The sequence below is a fragment of the Branchiostoma belcheri genome, unplaced genomic scaffold, assembly GCF_001625305.1.
Source record: "Branchiostoma belcheri isolate BF01 breed outbred unplaced genomic scaffold, Haploidv18h27 scaffold14, whole genome shotgun sequence".
Lineage (NCBI taxonomy): Eukaryota > Metazoa > Chordata > Leptocardii > Amphioxiformes > Branchiostomatidae > Branchiostoma > Branchiostoma belcheri.
Genome location: NW_017802824.1, coordinates 3932531 through 3955486, shown reverse-complemented (window position 1 = coordinate 3955486; position 22956 = coordinate 3932531). Strand labels below are relative to the sequence as shown.

The window sequence follows — 22956 nt, the reverse complement described above, 5'->3', positions numbered from 1 at the left end:
CCATTCAGTACCTCAACAAGGAACGGTATCGTGCTGTTTCTAAACCCAGACGCTCTGCGCCTGATTTGAGAGATGTTGTTTTAGACCTCAGTGCTCTACCCGTGCATATCCTTTTAAGGATATAAAAGTCTGGGAGGTAGCCAGACTTAAAAGTCTGGAAGGTAGCCAGCTAGCTTAAGTGGGTGATTTTGCTGCAGAAAATGCGATTTTTTCTACATAGCTCGATGGGTCTCTGGTAGAGTGAAGTCAGAGATAACGCATAGTTCTGAGCTTACATAGTTCTGAGCTAGTACTTCAGGTTACGTTAGGTTGTAATGGATATCGCTGGGTTCAGTGCATCCAATAGGGACCTGATTTTCTAAAGCCAATATTATAGTCAGAGTTAAAGCCGCACCATCTCAATTTATATTGACCCTCATGGAGCAAAATTCCCAAAATTCTGACGGAAAATGGTTACTGGAAGGGCCCTGGGCTGATTTTTAGGGTACCACCCAGAAAATAAAAGACTCATCGTACTCATCTTGGGGATTGTTTCTACAGATTTCAAAGCCCAAAGTATGAAATGCTGATTTAAAGTTGCTAATGTGAAGCAGTTTGTGTCAATATCGCAAAGATTGCCTTTTTTTAATAATATTTCCAGTTTTGATGCCCTGAAAACGCATTGGATACCTTTAAGAACTCCCAGATAATCTCAGCTCCACGCGGACATCCCAGAGCGGACGCCCGTGAAGGATTCTACCCCGACACGTCTGCCCTCGGCACGCATTAACTAAATTCCACACGGCAAAAACAGAAAGCTCTAGTGAGCTGTTAATGCTCCCGCAAACCCGGGGGCCACCACCCGCCGAGAACCTTACAGCTCTGAGTGGCTCTTCATCCCGTTTAAAATTCGCCACCATAATCCAAGTTGAACTTCAGGACCAAGGCTAGGCACGGGCTGACGTAGTTTCCTTGTCGGTAAAAATACCTGGTGTTATATATTCGATAAAAGAGCAAGCTCAAGCTCCGTTACAGGAGAACCAGGCATGCTTACAGGCTTACATGTTCACAAGGCGATTTTCTAAACCGTGTTCTACGTGGCTAGATAGGTATAAAGTGTATGTAGATAACATAATTCACTACAAAATTATGATACACTCTAATTCCAGATTGACCAATATGATATAATGTTGGCTATCTAAATTCAAATAGTCAAAATATTATCGGTAAAATACTCCACTTCTTCTATATGCATATATTCTTTATTTGCAAAATCATGCCCGAAGGCTTTTATAGTATTCGGTACAATACAATAATAGGAGACAGACAACTACTTGTCTGGGAAAACTTCTACTTCTATACTACATGTACTACGCTAGCTATTATATGAGGTTTGACTTCTTCTTTGAAGGCAGTGGATAATGAATAGTGCCACATTTTGCATAATGAATGGGTTTTGTGATCTTAGTAGAAACGAAGTCTTTTGGTGATCTTCTAAATGTTGAAAGTATATATAAACTTCGTTGTATCCAGAACCATGCTTTATCCAGATCCATGCTCAGCCATGGTTTTGAGTAGTTCACGTGTATCAAGAATCGTGTCTTGGGCAAATCTACCTTCTTGGATACGCAGAGACTATCAAGAACCGTGCCTGATCCTAACCCTAACCCAGTCAGCCATAGACCTACATAGGCACGGTTCTGTACAGTAGGCCCCTTGGAAAAAATACTGTAATCTGACAAAACGCGGTATCTTGCAGAGCTTTTCCGGTTCATTTATATAACGTGTGAAGTACGTTGTATGTACTTGAGTTCTTGGGTCGTGGAGCTTCGGTAGCCTGGATGCCATCCTCCAGAATTACAACGTATACTACCCAGGTCTAGAGCCAGGCCATAGCCTCGGAGGACGTACGTGATCCTTTTTTTTTCTTTTTTTTTTTTTGAGAACAGGCGAAAATCAATGCGCGCGCGGATGTCATCCATAAAATTAAGTCGGTGTGGCCATACAACAAATAAGAAAGCCTTACACCTAAGGAGACAACAGCACACAACTTTCCAACAGTTCTGTGTCGATGGTTAAGCATCGGACCATTTTTGTTTCCTATTCATTGGTGAATGTAGATTGGTTTATATCCACCTTTGAACTACATCAGATGCAAATCAATATTCTTGTAGGGAACCTGGGAGAACCCATAAGAAAATTTTTACGCTGACAGTTCGGTATCACACCAGGGCTGCCTAATTCAAAAATCTTAACTAAAAATCGATAAAGTAGTAATAAGGAATACAATAAGAATCCAATAAGATTATTTTAGCAACATGATTCTGCAAGTAAATCATTACGTAGATGTAAGTTACATGTCAAGTAATTACTTAAGTGAGAAGACATTTATTTGCATCTGCATCATTTCACACATACTAGCAGACGATATGCCGAATTCGAACTACGTACATACGAAGACCAAGAAGTACTTCATGGTCTTGTAAGACCGACGAATGCCTACTACATACGAATGCAGCAAAGGGATCGTGAGTTATAGTTAGCTGTGAACGTACGGACAAAACTAAGGCTTAGGAAGAAAATGTTGTGTTTCCTGTTTCCCGACCAACCCTAGAAAAACTTGCCGACCCTAACTTTTTTTGTGTGGACCCCTGCAAGGAACATGATTTTTTAGCTGATCGACCTTTCGATCTTACACCTGAGTGATGAAATGTTGTACAATCAGTTTTCTAACATTGACTTGAAAATTATTATTAAGTGTCATCATGCAAGTTTTACTTTTTAAAGTAATGAACTTTTTTGTATTAGCAATGAGCTCCCTGGTAGGGTCACTAGAGATCGCCAAATTATAAGAAAAGGAAAGAAAGAAGAAAATCCCTACCTAACGACCCTAATTTTTTCAGGAATACAACAGGAAACACAACATTATTTTCCGAGGCCTAACCTCAATGCAAATGTAGGTCGGTAACCTCCTTCACTGAGTAAAAACATACCTATTTTTAAAAGTCATTTGAAATTGAAATTAGATTTCCCCATACGGTGCTGAGGTTGTAGTGTTTGTACCGATAACGCTATCAGACACAGATGGCGTACGATTGTGTTAACAAATCTCTCCGCAAATAGGACACCTGGTAACTGTCAAGTGGTGAATTTCGAAGCAACAGACCTAGCCTCCACCTGGCCTTACTAAAGGGGGCCAGGATGGTAGAATTCGGCAAAAATAAAGTTTGACGGATTTCATTTACTCTTGAAATGAACTCTACAGTGGCTAAACTCCCGGCCCCTGGCAAATTGTTTCTTATTATTATTATGTTTACAGAAGGAAAACACATTGTTTTTACTCAGTTTCCTCTTCTTGAAACACAAAAGGTCAATGACCTGAACCAGACTGTCTGTTACCATGGTAACTAGTGTTGGGTTACATCATGATGTAATTTTATAGCAGTAGGGATTGAGACTCATGTCTGACCAAACATATGTGTTTGAGTAAGAATTGACAGAGCAGACCATATGCGAAGGTAAACATTATGCATTTGTTTTACAAACGTTACCTTTCTAGTTTGGATAAATTGTACTGTTTTGAATCTCCGCTGTTGATTTCGCGGTACCGTGGTCCTTCTGACTCCATGGCGGTACACAACACACAATTAGCCTTCACCAGGCTTCCTAAAGGGGGGTACGATTGTAGACCTAAGGTCTGACTGGCCAGGAGAGTGGGTGCACACTACGAAGACCAAATTCCCCAGGATAATTATTTCTCCTATTTGGATGAAATTCACTGTTTTTGAACGCGCGTTGTTCGTCTGGTGGAAACTAAGACAAAACAAGGATAGATAAGTCATCTGTTTTGTACCCCAGGTACTTTTCTTTATTCCAACATTTCATGACTATACATGGTGATGGCACACTCAAGTTTTTTCAACGTATTTTATGCGGCCACCTACGCAGAGGACAAATACTCTTTTACACTTGAGTTAAGTGAGGAAAGCCGTGTTAAGTGCCTTTCCCAAGGGCACAAGATTAGTGGCATGTCGGGACTCGAACCCGGGACCTCTTTGTTCCGAGTCGAACACACGACCCCACGACGGGCGACGGATATGTTGTTATTGTGCAGTGTTGTTGTGGTATCAAGGGAAATATTTCTCAAATTCATTCCCATCAATTATGTAAATCATGCAATATACAAGCTGTTGTTTACAACGTCAAGGCCATTTAATGCTTTATTACCTGCCATATACCACGCATATAATTTTTATTGACGTAACACGTAGTTTGCATTCTATACGTATTTTCTGCACAGTTTCACAATCTGATTGTACAAACGATTGACTATATCAGATAGTAGAGCAATGGACTTCATAAGATACAGATGTAATTTAAAGCAACCACTGAGAAAGAAAACAAAGAAAAAAGTGTCAACATATGTCTATTTTGCTATCGATCACATAAAGAAATGGACAAACGTACACGGCAACTAGGGAATACCATGGAAAGATCAATCATCTATAGACGTAGTCATTTTGGCTAGACGGTAAATATCATAGATATGCATAATCAGCTCTTGATAGTGGCTTCTTCATGTACATTAATTATGCAAATTATAGCCTTATTTGTATGCCTATCATATAATTATATCAAGCATCCCCTACGCTATCTACACACCAAAAATCACGACAATCCGTCAATCAGTTTTTGAGGTATCGTCTTTCAAATATTTTTTTTCAAAAAAGGCCCCTGAACTACATTTGATAATCATAAATGCTTATATGCTGACGTTAAAAACGTTTATACTAGAAAGGTAACATTTACAAAGCAAATGCATTAATGTTTACCTTCGCATATGGTCTGTTAATTCTTACTCAAACACATTCATATACATGGTCAGACAGAAGTCTAAATCCCTCCTGCTATAAAATTTTTAAAATGATGTAACCCAACACTAGTTACCGTGGTAACAGACGTCTGGTTCAGGTCATTGACCTTATTGGTTTGGAGAAGAAGGAGGAGAGGAGGAAACAGAGCAAAAACAACTGTTATTTCTGGTTCCCCTTAAAACTGATCTTTGCAATTGGTGGCTCCTTCGGTAAACATAATGAGAAGAACTATGGCGGAGTAATATACAATCCACTCCCCGCAGACAACGCGTGCTGCGGTCACAGCTTTACTTTGTATTGTGCCGCGGGCGTCCCAGACGAGAACCAACCCACAGACCTAATAGATAATGGGAAAAGGGACTATTTGTGTGGCGCCAGGTAGCAATAAAAGAGGATTTGTTGCACGTTCTTCAGGCGATGCGGTATAGACGGAAGACATTTTGCTGTATTGGAGATCATTTCCTTGTTATCTCAGGCACGGCCGTTTATCAACCGTGTTTCAAATTAGGTGTCGTCTGGAGGAAGTCACCCCAGGCTAGTCCTACTGGTAATTCAATATTATTGTCTGTGAGGATTTAACGGCCTGTTTTTCTCCAAAACGTGTTATCATCCATTCCAGATTTGTAACAAAATTGTATGATATTTGTCTCATCACAATTTCTTCTGTCAAAACCGCGTTAGCTAGAATGTAGAACAGAATACAGCTAGAATGAAACTGGAGTACACCTAGAAGACAATTAGAAACTGACTAGATATACAATTAATATGCAACTAGAACTCAATCTGGAATACAAATAGAGTATACGACTAGAATACAACTGAAACACAACTAGAATACACTATTCACTTCGTCTTTTATTTTGCTTGTTTGGATAATTTGAGTTGAAAGCCATTAGAACGTTACGTGCCTATCAGATAGCTACCAGATAACGTTGATATGGGATACAATAAAACGCTTTGAGACTAACCGTAAGGGTGCTTTTATGCTTTCAAGTTAATCAATATTTCCTGGACACTGTTTGTAGATAAGCTAATCTCTGCCCATAGTCTATATACGCTTTCTTAAGCCGTAAAAGCAACACAAATCGATCGGGTACATTTTTTTCACTTTTTAGTTGCCGATTCAAAGATGTGGTGTTGATCTTACGTAGAATGAGCTAACTGAGTTTTCAAATGGGAGAGCTATTTTTGCCAATGTAGTTCGCGATTTTCTTCGTCAAAATAGTTCAGTTAAAGAAGACACACGCGGGGTCCGCCATAGTTTATCGGATACCTTTGATCCAGTGTTGACGGCACACTTTAGAGAAGCCATGTGACAAGTCTCATTGGGTCAGTCAATTGAAGAAGGCCAGAGTGACTGGTCAAAAGATCTAAGTAAGAACAACAGCATATCCCTTCAGTTGGAAAATTTTTAACTATAAAGGTAACATTTTCAAAGCAAATGCATAATGTTTACCTTCGCATACGATCTGCTCTGTTAATTCTTACTCAAACACATTCATATATATATGGTGACAGGATTATAAATCCCTCTTACTATAAAATTGCAACATTATGTAACCCAACACCAGTTACCATGGTGACAGACGGTCTGGTTCAGGTCATTGACCAGGTCACAGGTCAGTGTTTAAAACAGAAGAAGAAACAGAGCAAAAACAATATGTTTTCCTTCTGTAAACATAACAAGCCTCAGGCTCGTTTTCTAGAACATCGAAATTCTTTAAGGAAAAGATATTCCACCTGAGGTCAGAAGGAATAATCTGTAGGCATCTCCGGAGGGCTGTGGGTACTTCCTGGATTGTTAATGGAGAACTAAATTGAACCCAACGGGCATGTTACACTTACATGGCGTTATTACCTTTAAACATATACGTTATTATAACATTTCGAAACACTTCAGAAGGGCGCTCGTAGAATCATAAGACATCCTACCAATTGACAGGAAATCTTTTCCATTAATCGATGTTTGTCGTTATATGAAAAGTTGCAATTGCGAACACCTATGCCTTATACACAATGAAATGAGATGCTTTTCCAAACCTGTTTTCAATGATAATGTTTTGGTTAAATAAATTGACGCTTCCACGGATGGACCAGGTATCTTTTATAATTATCTTGTAATTAGAACCATTGATACAGCGAATGAAGACTGTCCTATAAGATGTAGTGGACCTAACAAGATGTAGAAATTCCTCATACAATAACTTAGTGATTGCCTATATCAGTTACAATAACAACTTGGATCCACTATGGCACTTTTATATTGTCTTTCATAACATTAATCATTAGTTGGTTGGAGGGGAGATATGACTGTTTTGTAACCTTCGCCAAAAATGTTATGTTTGAGTAGCGTGAGTTTATAATTTAGAATGGTAAATTGTCTTTTTTCAAAAGTTACCACTCCTGTTTGCATCGTAAGAGCTAACGAAGGGGAAAATTGACGGATAGGAGGCTAATTCAATCTATCCACGGTTTAAGCACTCAAACATGTGTATTGAAATAAAGCACGTAGTTAAGTGTTCCGGTGTCCATAGGCCATTTTCTGACCATCGCTCATGGCTTTAAGTAGGCCGTACCAATTTTCCCTTTACTGCCTCCTGGCGCCACGCAAATAGCACCCCTTTTCTCTGTTATCTGGAATGTCCCTGTGCGGTTTGAACGGCGTGCTGGCTGCCCGCGGCGGGAGACATGTAATACTTACCGTGTAGAGGGCTCAGTCTACCGGAGATCGTTTAAATAGAGGTATAATTCGCCACACCATGCTTGCACGCGCACAGCGGTAAAGCTCAGCGTTGTGTGTGCTCCGCTGGCTTTGGTGGATTAGCCCAACGTGAACCAATCCTCGCTGACTGGCAGTTTCAGTTTCGGCAATCCTATATTGGAGATTAGACGTGGATTGGGTTAACTGCTGGTGTCTCTTCTGTGGTCGTTGGACGCGGTCTGCTGTGTCACTGTTTCGTGTTGCACACCTGTTTGGGTCTTGTCTCATTCGCAGTAGTGCAGACAGGAGGACGGGATACCCCGTGCCGCTGCTGTACAGTTTTACCATCCCCGACGAGGAATCGTTCACATAGTGGCAACGTCCTGACCCGTAAAGCTGCTGAGAGCCGTGCGTGGTTGCTCGTTGGTTTGATTCTTTCCAGGGGTGCCGGCAAATGACGTTACCCGGTCTTACCACCTTCGACAGCCGGGGTTCTATCTGAAGTGATACGGAGAACAACAACACAATTTACCACAGCACTTGTTGTCGCAGCGCAAGAGAGAGAAGGATAGTACGAGAAGACTAACCGAGGACATATTATATCTACGCGAGGATTTTTCACAGTGAGATTTCCAATCGTGAACCTATTGCCTTCGAGGTACATCTTCGTGGGAGACGTAATATAAGACTGCCATCCACTTTCTCTCCCGCCGATTGGGAAGTGTTTTCGCGGTGAATATCTGCTATTAGGAACAAATCGTCTCCCAACAGTAAGGTACATCGGTGTGCGTTTTTCTCATTGTCGTAGGACAAGACGGGATGGCTTCGACGCGTGCGTTACGATTCCTGGCCGCTATTTCCGTATTGTTGCCGACTGTTCTTCTTTCTGGTAAGTGAATATATCTTACTGTTACAACGACAGTTTAAAGACATCCAGTGCAGTTTTTAGGGCTCAGAAACCTGATTTTTCAAAGCCAATATTCTAGTCATTTATCTACATACTGAGTTTGCAACCACACTGTCCCAATGTATATTGACCCTCGTGGAGCAAATATTCCCAAAATTCTGACGGAAAACGGTTACTGAAAGGGTCCTTGGCTGTACCCCCCAGAAAAAAGGGCTCATCTTGGGGATTCCTTCTGCAGTAAGTATGCTGCTCAAAGTATGAAATGCTGCTTTAGATGTGCTAATATGAAGCAGCATGTGTCAATATCATAGAGACTGCCTTATTCAGAATACTTCCAGTTTTGCTGCCCTGAAATCGCATTGGATGCTAGTTGTAATTGATTGTATACGGCGTTATCTATTGATATATATGTTGTTAGAATCAAACCAGAGAGGACGAAGCTTCCAAAGCCAGTTTGCCACTTTCCGTGGTGCTGATTTTATGGTTGTTGTGCATTCGCCATCACTTGTACAATGTTGTCAGAGCTTTTCATGGCTTGGTGGTGTCTATTTTAAACAGTTTAATGATGAAAACACACCGGATTCAACTCACGTCTGACTCGTCAGGATAGAGAGTAAATGACGGGTAATTTATGCATGAAATGACGATAACCTTGATGTTGTAAACAACAGACTGCAGGCAGCGTTGTTTGTAGACCAATCAGCCTGTCTTCTATAAATATATCCCTCGGGGGGAACATCGCGCGATGCAAAACAACAACACCCGTACGGAGTAAGCATACAGAGCAGGCTCCCTGCTACTCTCTTGTTGTTGGGAATGTTGGGGGTCGTGTGGCGTAACGACAGAGTGCTAGACTCGGAACCAAGAGGTCCCGGGTTCGAGTCCTGACATGCCACCGATCTTGTGCCCTTGGGAAAGGCACTTAACACGACTTTCCCTACTCATGGGAAAATTAGTATTATCTGCCCTGTATTTGTTTCTATGTGTGGGACACAACACCAGCAACAGCTGCCTGTGTCCCACGTGTATTGCACTGTTGCAATTTCAAAAAAAAATTAAATCAAATCAAATCAAATCAATCAAATCTCAAACACGACTTTCCCTACTCACGGGAAAAGAGTATTGTCTGCCCTGTATTTGTTTCTATGTGTGGGAAACAACACCAGCAACAGCTGCCGGCCAGTGTCCTACGTGCATTGCGCTGTTGTAATTTCAACAAATTAAATCAAATCAAATCTTGCTGTTGGTGAAACCTACATCGTGACAGCTGTCCCGTACCTTGTCGGGGGCGAGTTTATTTACCCAACTGTCACGCCATCTGTAGCGGTCTTAATACCGGTTTTACGACTTCAAATGGGGATCGCTGGAAATTAGAAACGTCAACAGAAATTCGTTCTAGATTTCCAGCCTCACAGAGTAGAAAAAAATTGCTCCCGCGGAGTTTTGATTACTTTAATCGAAGAACATGGTGCTTTAATTCTCGGAGAGTAATTGTGTGTTTTTTATAGGGGTAATATCTCTTGGAGAGTACCGTAGGATATTTCATGGCATTTGTCCAATCTAGATAGATGTAGGGACAAACGAAGCTGACAGTTGCAAAAAGGTTTACGGCGTAAGTCATAATTCTGCTTCATGCTAATTAACAACTAGAGGTAGACGTTAAGCAACGTTGTGGTACTAGTATATCTGACACACAAAACAAGAGAGTACTGTAGGATATTTCATGCCGTTTGTCCAATCTAGATAGATGTAGGGACACACGAAGCTGACAGTTGCAAAAAGGTTTACGGCATAAGTCATAATTATGCCTCATGCTAATTAACAACTAGACGTTAAGCATCGTTGTGGTATATCTGACACACAAAACAACCTTTCACTCACGCCTTGCATGATGAATTAGCCCATTAAGCATTCAATTTCCTGTCAAATGATAACAGAACAAAGAAACTATCTACCCCTGCAGATCTCGCCACACAAACGCTGGAGCCTGAATCCATATCTTGCCTCTGTCGGCGGTTGATTGATTTCTATAACCTTTTGTGGCGATGAAGATTGCAGTCAGCTCTGGCTAGGAGAGAACTAAAAGCGTGAAATCCACAAAACTACTTTCCTTAGACTTCATTAGTAGTTATTGATTGTCGTAGGAATCAGGTCGGGGTGCGATACGGAACAATTTATATTCTTACTACAGACTAGGAACAGACTGTGATATGATGTAGTTCCCGCCGTGGGAGATTTCAAGGCAGATTGTACCGGTGGTCCCGGTAGCGACCTAGACATATGACGGTGTGCAATTTTACTGCCGGGTAGGCGATTTAGTGTAATATATCACAAGTCGTATCTGCGGTGCTAGAAAGCGGGAGAAAAAAGTTGTCCCAAAACAGATCCGTACTTGCGATACAGCGGAAGCACTCACTCATAGAAACCCATTTCACCACACACCTTGTTATTATATTCGAAATGGATCGTATACATGTACGTCCCCTGGGGCACATAAAGACTTTTTGAGCGGAAAACATGACGTAGATGTCCTTTCAAGCGAAATCGCCGGATGTTCATAAATTCTAGCACTTGCCCACAGAATCTAACCCTTACAAGAGAAGGTTGGCCCTTCTAATGGTGTTAAGAAATCCGCTGCTACAGAGCTGCATCTAGTGTAATATTCAGGCAGCTCTGTAAAAATGTCTTTCAGGCCGGTGGCTTCCTGTTTAGCTCTGGTGCTGAATGACAAACAGACGTTGAGGTCGCCTGGAGTTGTAAAGTTCGCCAAAGGGCCCACTCCGGAGAAGTACACACGACTTTCCACGGGCGTTAAGGCGCTAGAGCTCTCAAGTTGCTTCCTCCTGGAATTTAGTTTACGCACACACAGGGCAACAGTGTCAGAAGGGCAGGGTTCTGGGAGAGTTGTGTATGTGATTACCGAGTTGGAGCAAGATTATCAGGGAATCTTTATCGACCAGGAGGGATTGGCTCGGATCTTGACACGTTGACAGATCTCTGCTTGCTTTGGACCGTTGAAAAAGGAAATCCCTGATCAAATTTCTATGATTCTAATCTACGAAGGGACGTGGCTTTTTTTTCTGGCAACCAGCTTTGCGATGGGTGTCTCTTGCAACACACTTAAAGCTCTCTAGGTCAATCAATTCTGTTACAGAAAAATCCACACTTAGTGGTAATACAAACCATACATCATCATCTTAAGGCTTCTCCACATATATTCCTTTTTAATTATTAACTTCATACAGCATAGCCAGCTAGGAAAACCCCATTATTCTTAGTTTATTAAAAGATATAACTAAAATGATCTGGACGAGTGTTTATATGATGAAACGTGATCCTCCAGTCTCAAGACACCGTGCGGAATTCATGTATAAGATGACATTTTGACCGACCTCCTTTGATCAGAATACTCGGATCACTGAGATAGAAAATCTTTACTTGAGAATGTTCCTGAGATGTGCGAAGGTCTTAACCTCCTGTGCTAAACATGTATCAGCGAGTCCCTGCCGGTAAAGTTAGTCGTGCGTTCGCTGCAAGCATCTCCACATCTAACAAGCCATTGACAGACTTGTCGATTTTCTGAGGAAGAAACATCAATAAGAGACTAGCGCTCGAGGCCGTTGTGTCAGGGGCCAGATACCAAGAGTGGCTCGGAAATGGGAAACGTTATTATCGATAAACCTCTGGCGGTTTGGAAGAATCCATAGCGAATGTGACATTTTGACCGTCCTACTTACGATGGGGACGCTAACGCGCTGAAACAGGAAATCCTCTCCTTATGTCGTTCCGGTTATCCAGGGGGGAACCGTCTGTAGAGAGTGTTGAATGTTGACATGTCATATGGACTGGGAATAGCTGACACACACACTCAGCATCATTTTAATGATGATTTTTAAAAGGCACCCGATGTAATATCATGGCGGCAAAACTAAATGAAATTAAAGTATTCTGGATTTGGAAATCTGTCTGATATTGACATTTACTTTCATTTCGCATAGCACATCTTTGTAATCATTTTATAATTGATGCATTTGAAATAGCCCCAAAACAAGCTACGTTGGGCGTCTCTTTATTTTTTGGTACCGCCCAGAAATAGCTAAAATCAGTACTTGATACGAAACAATTAAGGAATCGTTTTCTGTTAGCGACAGATAATAGTATGCTACTGGATAGGGTTGACTTAACTTACTACATTTGAAGAATGACTAGAAAATTGACTTTGAAAGTCCAGCTTTGCCACCACCATGAAATTACACTTTAAGTACGTCACATAAATCTAGGAGATGGTTCTCTGAGAGTTAAAATTTAGCATTGCCCTTACAATTTGGGCGTATACTTTAGTTGTGCTAGGTAAGGCTTGACTTGAATTGATAAAATCCTGGCTAGTCGTATGGCAAACTATCGCAGTGAAAAGCTGACTACAAGGTATATGGGAATAATACATTAATTTGTATCACACTTCTAATCTTATCTTACCAGAAATGATGAAATCAGTGTCGTTGATTGCGCAGTGTTAACTATATTCAGGTATATAACATGTAAGGGCACCGACCGACGGTTGTTCGCAGCATTATAAAGTCAGCTCACATCGCTACTAGACTTTTCGGATCAAGGGTTCGGGACCTTTTAATTCCCTTCAAATCTACCTGTAAATAAGTGAACCTAGGGCAGGCTGGAAATTCTATTTTCTCAAGGTTCTTCCGTCCCTCTGAGGACTCCTCTCATAATCCAAGGTGAATAATTCTACTCTTGCAAAATGCATCATTTATGCTTGTTGCTCAAACCTATGAGACACAATTTTTCTGCGTATAAAAACTAGTTTTTTTTTAATTTAAAAAAAACAGTGTTTTTTTTAATTAAAAAAAACAACAACAAATCTTTCTTTATCCACACATATTAAAAACGAAATTAAAACCGTCGGGTGTTGAAGGGACGTTCGGCAACAGTTGGCTGTCGGCCGATGGTTGGTTGGTGATCGGGAGTAGGTCGGGGGTGTTTGGCGGAGACTCAAATTTAACTCAAATTCGATTCGTATAGAAAGATAGACATGGCCTAAATCTGGTCAGACTGCTCCCAGGCTTCAGCCAACCTTGGTCGGCTGGTGTTCGGGGGAAGGTTCTGAATGTGTGACAGGGGCTTCAGCCAACCTTGGTCGGCTGGTGTTCGGGGGAAGGTTCTGAATGTGTGACAGGGACTTCAGCCAACCTTGGTCGGCTGGTGTTCGGGGGAAGGTTCTGAATGTGTGACAGGGGCTTCAGCCAACCTTGGTCGGCTGGTGTTCGGGGGAAGGTTCTGAATGAATGACAGAGGCTTTAATCTTAATCTCGATAATGTTGTCTTGCTTTTAGGTCGTATGCCAGACGTGTAGAGAATGCTTTCGTACCATTTTCTGACGGGATCCGTCAATAGGTCATACCTAATCTACCCTTTATCGGCGGAGCTCCGTTACAATCAGACGGGTCAACCGGTCCATAATTACACATGTGTCCAAGGATCGATGTTCTCAACCCCTCGTGCATCTGTAAAATGTTTTCTGTTGGCTCTTAATTGAAGGTTTAGATTTCATGGGCAGAATCGATGGACCAACGCGGTCATTTAGACTGGGAATTGACTCTTCTCAATTATAATGGTGAAGGATTTAATTTCGTAAATAAATGAGTTTCCATTTAAATTACTTTAAAGGCATCCAATGCAGTTTTTATCTATAGGGCTTGAAAACCTGATTTTTGAAAGCCAATATTCTAGTCATTTATCTACATAGTGAGTTGAAACTACACTGTCCCGATGTATTTTGACCGTTATGAAGCAAAAATTCCAAACATTCCGACGGAAAACGGTTACTGGAAGGGTCCTGGGCCAAACTTAGGGTACCACTCAGAAAATAAAGGACCCATCTTGGGGCTTGTTTCTGCAGTTTTAAATGCCCAAAGTATGAAATATTGACTCAAATGTGGTATTGTGGGGCTGTATGAGTCAATATCACACAGGTTGCCCTATTCAGAATATTCCCAGTTTTGCTGCTCTAAAATCGCCTTTAAAAAAATTATACTGAATAAAAAAATATTCTTGAAAAAAAAATGCTGATTGAGGATGAGGCTTCAAACGGCCTTTGGATGAGGTTGTCTGATATTGACATTTACTGTACATTTTGTGTTATCATTTCATACTTGAAGCGTTTCAGATAGCCTTACAACAAGATACGCCAGGAGTCCAATTATTCTAGGTACAATCAATAAGGAGATTGTACCTACGATACGAAAGAAATACCGTTTTCCTTCAGCGACATCGAAATTGTATCCCACAGATATCAGTATGCTATTGGACAGTATTAATGTTGATTTAATTCTAATTATGTTTACCGAAGAAAAACATAAGTTTTGCCCAGTTTCCTATTCTCCAAACACATAAGGTGAATGACCTGGGCCAGACGTCTATCACCTTGGTAACTAGTGTTGGGTTACATAATGTTGCAATTTTATAGCAGGAGAGATTTAGACTCCTGTCACCATATATATGAATGTGTTTGAGTAAGAATTGACAGAGCAGATTATGCGAATGTAAACATCATGCATGTGCTTTGCGAAAGTTTCTATTTTAACTTAGTTCATTTGAAAAAAAATATCAGAAAACTGACTTTGAAAATCCACTTTCTTTGGTTGGATTGCTACCAGCATACATGACAAGTACAATGTGAGTTTCTTTCAGACAGCTTATTCAATATTCTAGAAGTACTACAAGCGAGAGATGCCGGTAAGAAAACTATAAATCAATATATCCCGGTATAAGTGAGGTTGAATCGAAGCGTGGGAGATTACGTTAATGGAGTTCTTCACGCCGCAATCGTTGCGTAACGTCAAATAAGTGCGGTGTGGGGATCCATAAAACGTTGTCATTAGAGGCGCCGATACCTGATCTGGTTTGCTGGATATCGCTAAAGAAGCTTGCAGTCATCCATTTCGCCCGTTGTTACGTTTCGAGATGTTTATGATTATATGGACAGGAAGGCCCATTGAATATTATTTATGGCGTACTGACTAAAAATGAGAAAGACCAGCCTGCTCTGCTGCTTTGCACAGTCTAAATACGAAGAAAAGACATTAATTTGAGAATCACTGAAACTTAGGAGATATTCATGATTATATGGACATGAAAGCCCATTGAATATTATTTATAGCGTACGAAGCAAAAATTATAAAGACTACCCTGCTTTGCCAACAAACATTACACAGTCTACATGAGAATTAAAGACATTAAATTTGAGAATCACTGAGACTTTGGAGATGTTTATGATTATATGGACATGAAGCTAAAGGCTCATATTGAATATTATTTATGACGTACTGAGCAAAAATGATGAAGACCACAACGCTTTGCTGCTTTGCCTACACACATTACACAGTCTACATACGAATTAAAGACATTAATTTGAGAATCACTGAGACTTTGGAGATGTTTATGATTATATGGACACGAAGGCCCATTGAATATTATTTATGGCGTACGGAGTAAAAATGATAAGACCAACCTGCTCTACTGCTTTACTTACACACATTACACAGTCTACATAGGAATTAAAGACATTAATTTAAGAATCACTGAGACTTTGGAGATGTTTATGATTATATGGACATGAAGGCCCATTGAATATTATTTCTGGCGTACGGAGCAAAAATGATAAAGACCAACATGCTCTACTTCTTTGCTTACACACATTACACAGTCTACATATGAATTAAAGACATTCATTTGAGAATCACTGAGACTTTAGAGATGTTTATGATTATATGGACATGAAGGTCCATTGAATATTATTTATGGCGTACGGAGCAAAAATGATAAAGACCTCTGGTCGACGGCTTTACTTACACCCATTACACAGTCAACATACGAATTAAAGACATTAATTCGAGAATCACTGAGATTTTGGAGATGTTTATGATTATATGGACATGAAGGCCCATTGAATATTATTTATGACGTACGGAGTAAAAATGATAAGACCACCCTGCTCTGCCGCTTTGCTTACACCCATTACACAGTCTACATACGAATTAAAGACATTAATTTGAGAATCACTGAGACTTGTAACTCTAGATGGAGGATTGAGCGTGCTATGTGCATGGGAATTAAGTTCAATCACATCTTGTGTTCCTAGCATAAGTGATATTAAGTTAGTAATAATATGGTTATATGATGCCAGGGAAATTTTAACTACGGTGACGTATAGCTGCAATTAGTCATCATCTTTCGATTCTTTTGCCTACAACGCTTATGTTCAAAGATTTTTGTTGTTTCTGAAATATACCGAGTTGACAGGCTATAAACTTTATTCCACAAGCATTTATTATGTATCATGATCACCATTATCTATTCATCTTATGTTAACAGAGTAGTGATTTCATAACCAGTTAATTAGATTAAGAGGACCCATTACGTCACCGCAGCCTCCTTGTGGAATAGGCAGGCATCAAACTTGGACATGGATTTTAGTCAAATATCACCCCTATGTGTGCGGGACAAGTAGAAACCAATGGATCACCTTTTGCAAATAGGATTTTGGGTTGAAAGGCACCAAAACTGAAATTACTTTATTTGCCCTTTAATATTGAATGTCATTTCTTTGTGTAGTTGAGGGTGCGTTCTACAGAAGACGGCCGGAGTCTAAAGTCGCCATGCAGGGGGACACAGTAACTCTCGTCTGCGCGTTCAACGGTCTGAGTAGCACGAGCGTCGTCAACTGGGAGGGACCACCTGATGGCAGCATCATAGCAACGGGAAGAGAGACTTACGTTTCCTACAAGCGTCATAAGATAGTGGGAGACCCAACTCGCGGGGACTACAACTTGCAGATTAGGGATGTGCGGGTAGAGGACTCGGGTGACTACAGATGTTCTACCCCCAGTGTGAGCGCGGAGGCACATGCTACTCTTACTGTCGTCGGTATGTGGTTATTCAGTATTCAATATCTGGATTTTTTTGTGTTGTAGCGCAAATGTTTGCACCTTAATGGTAAAAATTGCAATTTATGTCCACTTTTCAACATTTTTGTGCAATTATCTCACATTTTTGACATTTATGCTTGGTGCCAAAACACCCTACGTAATTAAGGCGCAATGTTTGTGGTACCACAATAGATTACCAGAATACAAACCGTGTTGTTTCCGGCTTTTAAACACACTCATAAGGTGTAACATTTTGGCATCTCCACCTCCTGAACGGCAATTATTTGCAATGGTATAGGGTTGCTAAAACTTGTAAAGAAACTTTGTAAAGAAATTACCAGAAAATTACGTGTAGTATCCTCCTAATGCAACTTTAAGCAAAGAAAATGTGACCGTTGTCGCTGGTTTAATACTTGATAATAATATATAAATGTTTTTTTCTGTATAGCGGGGTGTAAGACAAGTCAATGATTGAGGTGTTGCACTGAAATTCACTATGATACGTTCTGCCCCCCTCTAGTGCCAATGGTTGGTCCCCCCGACATCACCGGCGCAGAGCTCCCCCTAACGGCGGGAGACAAACTGCTGCTCCGCTGCCGGTCGCGAGGCGGCTATCCTCCGCCTCGGCTCACCTGGTACAACGGTACCCACCAGTTCGGTTCACAAAAGACGCGCCGTAACGACGAGGGAGGAACCGTCACGCTAGAGCTGTTCACGGCGCGGGTCTCCAAGTGGGACGACGGCGCCAACTTCACCTGTGTTGCCGACCAGGGGTTTCCTGATATTGTCAAGCCACGATCTGCTTCAAGGACGCTGCGGATCCATTGTAAGCAATTACGTACATTCCTAGTGTGTATGTTTGTGTTTGTGTGTTTGTGTGTGTGTGTGTGTGTGTGTGTGTGTGTGTGTGTGTGTGTGTGTGTATTTAACTATGTTAAAACAAGGATTACGATCTCAAAATTTGAAAATATAAAAATCTTGCTTTTTTCTTGGCCCGCCTTGTTTTTTTCTTTGCCCTATCGCATTCGATTTGGAATCTGCGGAGGATGTCATCTGTAAAATGTACTTGCTGTGGCCTGATTATATTTTTAGATCCGCCGATGGTGTCTGTCCCGTCCCCGTCCATCCACGCCAGAGAGGGCCAGTCGGTAAACCTGACGTGCTACGTCGACGCCAACCCTAAAGCAACTGTGACGTGGATGAAACTGGGAGATAACCTGCCCAGGCAGAGTATACAGAGGTGATCTTGACCAGCTTTCTAAACATTTTCTTGAATAGCAAACTTTTTCATGAAAAAACACTTGTTTAAAGCGATATTATGTAAGATTTTTGCACCAAAACTGTTCAATATGAATAAGTGAAATTTTCCCATCTAGATTGTCATTTTTAATAACTTTGAACCTTATTAGCGTCGCTATTTCGCTTAACATGTCATTATGGACCCAGGTAGGCTTATAGCACAAGAAAATGTTTAAAAAACAACGATGTTTAAAATAGTGAAATCTTATATAATATCGCTTTAACCCTAAACAGTACACCTGGGGTCCGCGCGGACCCCAGCACTATATATTCTGTAGTATCTTTTTTGTTTCTAAAGATTTTTTTCTGAAATTTTAGGTAATTGTCACCCACAAAGTTGTCTCTCAATACAGTACAGAAAACTCCGTTTCTACCATTTATAAAAAAAATTATATCTGATTTTCTTTTGGGGTCCGCGCGGACCCCAGCCGGCTTTCGATCATAATGGATACACTGGCGTTCTTATACATTACCTTATTTCCGTTTTTATATGTTTTTATGCACTCATCTTATGTCTACCAAGTTTTCAGAGAATGGTGTAGTAATAGAATTAAATTTTAATAACTTTGGTGTAATTATGACGTCATATGACGTCAGAGCTAATAATATAGTCCGCCATATTGAATTTTGACCAATGACGTCATCAAATTAGCATATTCTATGCATATTAAATGATTTAACTTATATTTAATTATGTAAGATGTTATTAATGTTGGAAAAGAAGTTCAATTTAATATAAAACTCAGAAAATTTTTATGTTTAAACCAAAATTACTTCTATTTTGAAAAATAGAAACCCGTTGCCATGGCAACACAAAAAAACATCAACTTACTAGTATCAAACTAATATGAACTTTTTTCCAGAGACATTTTAGGAAAGGTCTCCAAATTTGATACTTCTAGCGCAAGCCGTTTAGCCGCTATCTGAGATCAAAGTTGGGCCTCAAAAGCCCCTTCATTCTGAAATGGGTTTAAAAATCGGGTATTTCTTCTTGTCTTCTTTTCTTCACCAAAAAAATAGAAAAAGTTCAAAATGTATGATTTTTGTATGTAATGTGGACACAGAGGTTCCCACATCAATTTGCAAAACAATTGAGCTGGTAGCATGTTGATAATTTCTAAAAATTAGCAAAAAACTGCTCTGGGGTCCGCGCGGACCCCAGGTGTACAGATAAGTCTGGAAACCAGGTTAAAGGCGAAGGAGGATATGTTATTCTTTTTAAACAGATTACTCTCTTCTATAAACTGCAGAAACTCGTTTTCCGTAACGCCTATTATGGTTTATTATGCAGCTAATATCTATTGCTGTTTGTATGTCCTTTTGTATATTTCTAAGCCTGCATGCTTTAAATGTGTAATGTTGCTCCTGATATAAATTAAAGAATAACTGAAAATGAAAAAAAAAATGTTTATTGTTACAGAGAGCGGAGTCTCCAGCTGCTGAAGGTGTCTAAGTACGACAGCGGCGCGTACCAGTGCAAGGCTGATAACAGGATCTTACCGATTGGCATCGGTTCAATTCGCCTGGAAGTTTTCTGTACGTACATGTTACACTTTTAGTAGAGGTTTGGATTTCGGCGTATTTTCGACGTGCTTTATTATATTAATTACACGATTTTGTTTCTTTCTTTCTTTTGTTCTTCTTTCCAGCATAGTAATTGTATACTGATTTGCCAATTTGATACTGTCTTGACCTCCCCCCCCCACAAAAAAACACTTGGTAAATGGATACCACCATGCCAATTTGATGATGTCTTGGCAATTTGATAGTAACTTGCAGGCACCAAGAATCTGCTTGGACATTACGTATATGTATCATAACCTTTGTCATTTATACTACTACCTAGAATTTATATTACGTAGTCAACAGTTACTGCGATTTCGATACATCCTTCATTGGAAAAAAACGTAAAAAAGATTTTAAAAAATCTGTTCAGCACTGGCCTTTTGCTCTTTTATTAACAAGTTTCATTTCACTTTTTAAAAATTAGACCCACCACAGATTGACTCGACGTTGGACAACAAAGTGACGGTTATCTACGGAGATGATGATTTCTCCCTGAGCTGTTTCGCGGACGGAAACCCCAAACCTCACATCCGCTGGCGGCGGAAGGATACAAGTTTGTACTGGGAAAACCCGCTTCGGTTCCACCGGGTGCGTTACGACGTGGAGGGGATGTATCAATGTGTCGCCCATAGTGACGGTTTCCCTGATGTGACTAAAGATGTTGCGATTGACGTCGCCGGTAAGCCTAAAAACCCATATGGCCAAATATGCATGCCCTGGCAATGACACTTGAAAGATCCTGCTATATGCACGTGCCAATTTGGTATACCTATAGTTGACGCTAATTAATGCTGTTTTTACGTATACCCTACCCACCAACTTTGATATAGACAGGGTAAGTATACTAAGAGAGAAAAAAGATATTTCCTGTATCTAATGCGCTCCAAATCTCAATGAAAAGTACACTGTTCTCCAAATGATAATTAAAAAAAAATTACTCACTGGAGTATACGAAAGAATCTCTCGATCTTCGCCAGCTAGCTGACCCAAGAGCTGTAGACACGTGATTTTTCCCGCACGTGTGACGTGAGCACTGGGTCAAAGTTCGTCGGAAGTCGGTACCACCCCCCGTCCCGGTTGAGAGAGGGTTGCATGATGTGATGTAGATGGCCTCCTTCCAAATCTCATTATGTTTACCGAAGGAAAACATATTGTTTTGCTCAGTTTCCTCTTCTTCTTCTCCAAATGGTTACATCTGACCTGAACCAATGTTGTGTCTGTTGCCATGGTCACTAGTGTTGCGCTACATCATGTTGCAATTTCATAGCAGGAGGGATTTAGACTTCTGTCTGACCATATATATATAATGACTTACGTTGCTCTCTTCAGGAAAGCCGCACATCGAGGCTCGGACGTCACAGGTGTACGTCAACCAGGGCGACATCGCCAAGTTTTACTGTGACGTCATGAGCGACCCCCTCCCCAAGACCATCGACTGGCTGTGGAGAAACAACAACGGCGTGGAGAGTGTCCTGCTGGAGACCAACAACGGCATCACCATGACGGAGAAGAAGCTGGGAGAATCCAAGACGGCCACCTTGTCCATAGATCACGTCACTGGCGACGATGCAGGAATCTACATCTGCAAAGCGGCGAACATGTTTGGTTCTGATCAGCGGGAGGTCCGACTGATTGTTAAAGGTACGATCAGCATTGAACCTATGCTGTTTAGTTGACAAAAATAACATACTAGTGTCGTAAGAAGCAGCGTCATGCTTCCGGATAGGCCCGGTTTGAAACTGTGGACATGCCGGTTGATTTTTTTCCCCGGCTGTACCTGTGTATCACGTGGTTGGGTCATTTGCATTTGCATAATGGCCGATCATGCCTATTGTTATGCCCGTTCTGTGCGTCAGGCCTGTCTAGCATTCCTGTTTCTAACTAATCATATATTACGTTTTCATCCCTGGCGTTAGCATTAGTCCAGTTCTAGTCATAAGCTGACCAACTATTTGAGTCCCACGTCATCATCACACTCACGCCACATAACCAGCTATCTTCATTTTGGCCCCCGCCAGATTTGTTTTATAGAAAAATACAGCATTTCTTGTTTTACCTTTCAATCCCTGAAAACGTATGATTTAAGATGGATTTACGTTTGCCTTAATTTGTGAGACGGAAGAATCGACCCTAGCTCTTCAAGCAGACCACCTGTCCAACCCGACCATTTTTTTCAGGTCCCCTGGGTGGCCGGCTTCAGCAGGTTTGGCCGCTTATGTCTTTGCTGTATACGTAGTTGCATAACAATATCTAAGAAAAAAATTCTTAACTTTGCAGAGTCGACGTCGTCAGTAATCGCCATTATCTCCATCTCCGCTGTGGTGGTGATTCTTGCGGCAGTGACCGTCATCGGAGTCTTCGTCGCCAAAAGAAAGGGACTGCTTTGTGCAGATGAGAAGCCTAGTAAGTGTAGTCATTCTGTACCTTGTCGGTTCATTACCGTATAAGCGTCATAACAATGTAAACATAATATTACATTGAAAGACCGTAACCGGCCCAATGCAATTTCAGAGCGGCAAAACAAAGAAAATATTCTAGATGAGGAAATCTGTCTGAACTTGAGATTCACCGCCTTCATATATCCCATTTTAATCTCGCTCCAAACGTGATACGTTTTCAATATCCCATAATAAGCTACGAGAAGAGTCCTTTTGTTTTGGTACCACGAATTAATAACTAGAAGCAGCC

General features: G+C 40.8%; 1 protein-coding gene across 1 annotated transcript in view; it reads left to right on the top strand.

Annotated features, from left to right (window-relative positions):
• Positions 1–22956, top strand: part of LOC109464567 (hemicentin-1-like) — a 29464-nt gene that overhangs the window by 5054 nt on the left and 1454 nt on the right. Inside the window, exons 2-8 of the mRNA XM_019761572.1 lie at positions 17090–17401; positions 17924–18229; positions 18496–18643; positions 20123–20238; positions 20693–20947; positions 21598–21909; positions 22546–22671. Coding sequence (XP_019617131.1) covers positions 17090–17401; positions 17924–18229; positions 18496–18643; positions 20123–20238; positions 20693–20947; positions 21598–21909; positions 22546–22671 — 1575 coding nt within the window. The remainder of the gene's footprint in view (positions 1–17089; positions 17402–17923; positions 18230–18495; positions 18644–20122; positions 20239–20692; positions 20948–21597; positions 21910–22545; positions 22672–22956) is intronic.